The sequence below is a fragment of the Coffea eugenioides genome, unplaced genomic scaffold (genome assembly GCF_003713205.1).
Source record: "Coffea eugenioides isolate CCC68of unplaced genomic scaffold, Ceug_1.0 ScVebR1_1808;HRSCAF=2732, whole genome shotgun sequence".
In the NCBI taxonomy this organism is placed as follows: Eukaryota; Viridiplantae; Streptophyta; class Magnoliopsida; order Gentianales; family Rubiaceae; genus Coffea; species Coffea eugenioides.
In genome coordinates, this window is record NW_020862236.1 from 1 (window position 1) to 5,150 (window position 5,150).

General features: G+C 38.3%; 1 protein-coding gene across 1 annotated transcript; it reads left to right on the top strand.

Annotated features, from left to right (window-relative positions):
• Window positions 1–240: 240 nt before the first annotated feature.
• On the top strand, window positions 241–4,108 carry LOC113755877 (small ribosomal subunit biogenesis GTPase RsgA 1, mitochondrial-like). Its single transcript, XM_027299742.1, has 5 exons — window positions 241–1,267; window positions 2,123–2,344; window positions 2,458–2,652; window positions 2,800–2,993; window positions 3,643–4,108. Exons 1-5 carry the CDS (start codon window positions 539–541, stop codon window positions 3,833–3,835), a joined length of 1,533 nt encoding a protein of 510 aa, XP_027155543.1. The 5' UTR covers window positions 241–538; the 3' UTR covers window positions 3,836–4,108.
• The last annotated feature ends 1,042 nt before the right edge of the window (window positions 4,109–5,150 follow it).

Here is a 5,150-nt window from a genome sequence, read left to right on the forward strand (position 1 = left end):
AATGGAAATGTGAGGGAAGTGAGCCTGAGGGGGAAGCTGCGAGAGTAGGCGGTGGGAGTACGCGCAGAAGAGGAGGAAACGTCCCAAGAAATGGAGGAAACGGATAGGTGAAGTCGTGAAGAGATACAATAGTAATACTTAAGAAAAAAAAAAAAATGAAAGAACAGGTGCGGGCCAACCAAAACATGAAACCCAAATCAGAAGCATCAGAAGGCCCAGCTGAGTAACTAAATTTTTGCCGCAAGTGGCCAAGTCCCGAAGCCTCAGAAGGCCCAGTCGACGTGGGCACAGTCACGGAAGAATTCCCACTGCCGGCCTTTTCAATTTTCGTGAGAGAAATCCAGAAGCACTGAAGAAGAAGAAAATGAAATTCTCACACTTGAACAAAGATTCCAGTCAAATCCTCACCACTAAGATAAAACGGATGATCTAATTTGCGATATTACTCTTCTTCGCTGTTATTTCTCGCTAATAGGAAGTGACTACTTAGTAGTTACTTAGTAGTAGAAGTGCAGACTTCCGACTTGCTCTTCCGGTGATGATGATCCGTCCCATTTCACTTATCCGCCTTAGGACGACGACGTTTTTAACAGTTCCACTTTCCTCAGCCCTGTTCGCGGTTAATCGCCGCCACCGCTATTTCTCCATCTTCGCCGCAGCGGCTCGGCGCCACTCCCAAAACCTTGGCCAAAATGTGTCCAGGAAGCCTAATCAACCTAACAAAAACCTCCTCAAAGCTCGCGAAACTGTTAAGCAGCTCTCCTCTCTGGCTCCGGCTCTGACCCAAGACAATAAGCCTCGACTCTCGAAAAGCCAAGCCGTCGGGCTAGTGGCCGCTTCCCAAGCAAATTTCATGCGCGTCATTGTCCAACAGCTTCCTGAAGAAGAGAATGAAAATGAATTAGAAGATTCTGGAGGAGGAGGAGGAGGAAAAGGAGGAGCAGGAGAAGGAGCTATTGGAATGGAATTGCTGTGTGTGGTGAAGGTTGTATTGAAGAAGATAAAAAGGAGAGTACTAGTTGGGGATAAGGTTTTGGTAGGCTCTATTGATTGGGTTGATAGGAGGGGGATGATAGAGGATGTCTTCCAAAGAAAGACGGAGACCGCTGATCCGCCTGTGGCAAATGTGGATCATTTGTTGGTTCTTTTCTCCACGGACCAGCCCAAACCGGAGGCGCTTGCTTTAACGAGGTTTCTGGTGGAAGCTGAATCCACCGGAATTCCTGTTACGCTTGCATTCAACAAGTCTGAACTTGCTACTGAAGAGGTCCGGAGATTCAACACATTTTCCTAGTGATGCTCTGTTTATTCACTAGTTAGATTTCAATTACCTATTTGCAAGTTAGCGAGATTCTCATACCCAAGTTTATTGTGAAATGTGCTTCGTTTTTCGAGCTTTGTATTAATCATAATTTTAGTTGATAAAGTTCATATTTAGGATAAAATGCTAGTATGTGTTTGCTATTGGTCGCTGAAGTTCAGGTTATGCATGCCCTGAATATAAACTTGTTTTGATCTCAATGATCTGTAAACTTGTTTGGATTTTTCTGCATCTTCCATGCCTAGTTATGCTGTGTTTTCTATTTTGGCTGTTATCTGTTTGGGCTGCGATCTTATTCGTACTTTCTGAGGCTTCTTACTAAGTCTATCTGCAACTCTCTATCTGAGGGGGATATAATACATATCACTGAGGCAACTCTCTATGGTACTATGCCTCCCATTTTGGTTGATCAAACTTTGGATTGAAAAGCCTCTTTTGAAAAATTTCACCGTTAGATTCTGTTCCATTTTGTATTCTGCATCAATCCCTTATTCGTACTTTCTGAGGCTTCTTACTAAGTCTATCTGTGGGGGATATAATACATATCACTGAGGCAACTCTCTATGGTACTATGCCTCTGATTTTGGTTGATCAAACTTTGGATTGAAAGGCCTCTTTTGAAAAATTTCACCGTTAGATTCTGTTCCATTTTGTATTCTGCATCAATCCCTGATCATCTAGGAATTGGGATTGCACTGTATTCTGTGCTCGTTCTTCCATCGTTGGTGGCTGTTTCCTCATTTTGCCATATTTTCTTCCCATTGTTTGTTTACTTAAACAAAAAACAACAAACTTCTGCAGATGCTGTTTACTTGGAAATCTAAGCTTCGGAGTTGGGGTTATGAACCAATATTTTGTAGTGTTGAATCAAAGCATGGAATTGACACCTTGCAATTCAACCTGAGAGAACAAACTTCTGTAATCGTAGGTCCAAGTGGCGTTGGGAAATCCAGCTTGATCAATGCTTTGAGGAACAATAAACATTTTGTGGGCTTTTCTGAACAGGATAATTGGTATTATCCAGTGGGTTCTTCCTCTTAGTTTACCTTTTTTCGCCCTTCTTTATGGCTATTGCTTGTAGGTTGTGTAGACCCTTCTAAATTCTCTCTGTGATCCTGTCTACCCTTATCTCTTAGATTCTTGGCAGCAAGTGGTTTGAAGAGCAACGTGTTGCAGAGGTGTCAACAAGAAGTGGAAAAGGAAAGCATACTACTCGGCATGTTTCTTTGCTTCCATTGATGGGCGGGGGTTATCTTGCTGATACACCAGGATATAACCAGCCAAGTTTGATTAAAGTCACGAAGCAATCTCTTGCTCAACATTTTCCAGAGGTTTCTTCTCTTGCACTACTTTCTTTTGTTATCTTTTTCACCTGTTGAAGTTGATGAGGCCTTTTTTTCCAGTTTTCATTCCATGATGAAGTATTTGGTTGAATTTTTACTTTAAAGGGGCTTTACATTTTATTTAACTCTCTTCAGATACGTAAAATGCTCAAGGATATGGAACCTACAAAATGCTCATTTAGTGACTGCTTACACCTTGGTGAACCTGGGTGCATTGTAAGTGGGGATTGGGAGAGGTATGCTTACTATCTTCAACTGCTGGATGAGATTAAAATCAGGGAGCAGTTTCAACTAAGGACAATAGGAACTAAGAAAGAAGGTGATGTAAGGTATGTTGGGAGTATTTGCAACTTTTGAATGTCTGCTTCCCTGTTATGTGAATTTTTCAAGTTCTGTATGCATACTTTATTACAACTTGAGCATGTTTATTTGATGTGATGGAAAAGAATATTAATAGTTACTCCTGTGTCTGGACTCTAGTAGACTACTAATGCATTTCAAACTAGAAGAGAATCAGGATCACATGCAGCATCAGCATTTGCAAATAGAAGTCCTTCAACTCAGAATAGTGTTTCTGATTTGTTCCATCAAAACAATTCTCCAATGAATATGATGTTACAATAGTTACATGGCGATCTTTACATTTTTAGGAGATTGTAAGCATATGAGATTGACTCGCTTCAACCTCTGGAAAATAATCTGGAAATAACAGCTTTTTCCGTTATAACATAGCACGTTAAGTGTTGGCAACAGATGATTTGAAGTTTTATATGAACCTTGTGTTACATCTTTCTTAAGCTGAGAATAGACGACTAGAGTCATATTTCCTGCATGTTTACACCTTTGTCAACGAAGCGATTATCAATCTTACGGTTACAGCATTTGCTGAATTGACAGTTTTTTCCTATTCTTCTGCATTTTCTTCCTCTTTTGTGGATGTTCTCTGGAGCTTACATTGGTTCAAAACTTCCTATTCAGGTACAAGGTGGGAGGCAAGGGTGTCAAGCAAGCAGAGCCACGGTTGGAACCAAAGAAGCACAGAAGGCAATCGCGTAAAAGTCTTAATCAGTCAATATTAGATGAGCTGGATGAATATTATGAAGATGATGATGAAAACATAGCAGATGATGAAGATCTCATTTTGAGGGCCATGAGGCAAGAAAATGAGTAGTCTTAGTCGTAATCGACTTACATAATCCATAGTATATAGCTCTTTAAGCTTTTAGGCTGGATGCTTTTAGGTTGAAACCTCGTTGTACAGTTTGTAGAGGGCAGGGGGAAGTTGTTTGTGGTCTAGGACCTTACATTCTAATTGTCCGGATTGCAGTTGTCAATTGAAGACTTTTTGGATGTTAACGAACTTATGTCCCATGTCAGTTCTAGTTGTAGCTCAGACAGCGCAGCTGGGATTTTTCCAACATGAAAAGCAAATTTTCCTTGCTTCTGTTGCTGAGGCACCATGGCAGAAATCTCTACCTGGAAAGGGCATTACTTACTTGACTTCTTTTGGCCAAAGTTGGGATAGGAGAATACCAAGATAATGAGGAACATCTTCAAACATAACTTATACGTGGATACTTTGTTTGGATTGCATTTTCTTGGATTTTTTATAAAAAAAAATTATTGTACCGATTTGATGCATGTAAGGAAAAAAGGTAAGAGCATCTCCAATTGTGGTGTAATGTCTGACATTATAATGGGTTGGTTACACGGTCACCCATTACACGCATTATGGCCGTGTAACACCCATTACAAAATTTAAGGGCCTGACTCTAATTTTGGCCAGCAACTTCGATCAGATTCATTTTTTGCAACGGTAAATTTGAAACGTTAATTTTTCCAATGGTAAGATTTTAATTCTCTATATAAATACACAACACACTTTTTTTTCATATCTCACTATTTTACTCTATTATTTCTTTTACTCTCTCACTCATTTAATTCATTTTTTGTGATAATGGATGAAAATTTTAGTAGTTTTACAAATATGTTAAATGCTCCAAATATAAGAAAATTCATCATCCTCACAAAATCAAAACCCCCAAAATTTTCCAAATTACCCAAAATTACCCATTTCCAAATTCCAAAATTATTAATTAAGTATGGATTATTATGATATCTTCACATTTGAGGTATCAAATATTTGTTTAATTTTCTGCATAATTATGTTTCAAAAAAACACAAAATAATTTTTGAGAGATAGAAAAAGATATATTGTTCAAACTTAAAAATTAATAATATCGTTTTTAGAAAATAAAAAATTCAAAAGGTAAAAAATTTAATGAAAGTTAATACTTTATTTTTAAAAATAACAAATTATTTTTAAAAATTACTTTATTCATTTATGGGATATGAGTCATGCATTATTAAAATAAATATTTGATTTAATTGTGAACCTATGCTATTACACCTTGTGGAGTGTAATCCATTATGAGTGGAAGTGTAATAAAAGAGGAGAAAGTGGAATGCTGACGTGACATGTGGAT

Excerpts from the sequence above, each read along its gene's own strand:
- LOC113755877 (XM_027299742.1), top strand. The coding sequence starts at position 539 with ATGATGATCCGTCCCATTTCACTTATCCGCCTTAGGACGACGACGTTT. Across the intron at positions 2,345-2,457 it reads AGGATAATTGGTATTATCCA|ATTCTTGGCAGCAAGTGGTT; the intron begins GTGGGTTCTTCC and ends CTTATCTCTTAG. Across the intron at positions 2,994-3,642 it reads AAGAAAGAAGGTGATGTAAG|GTACAAGGTGGGAGGCAAGG; the intron begins GTATGTTGGGAG and ends CTTCCTATTCAG.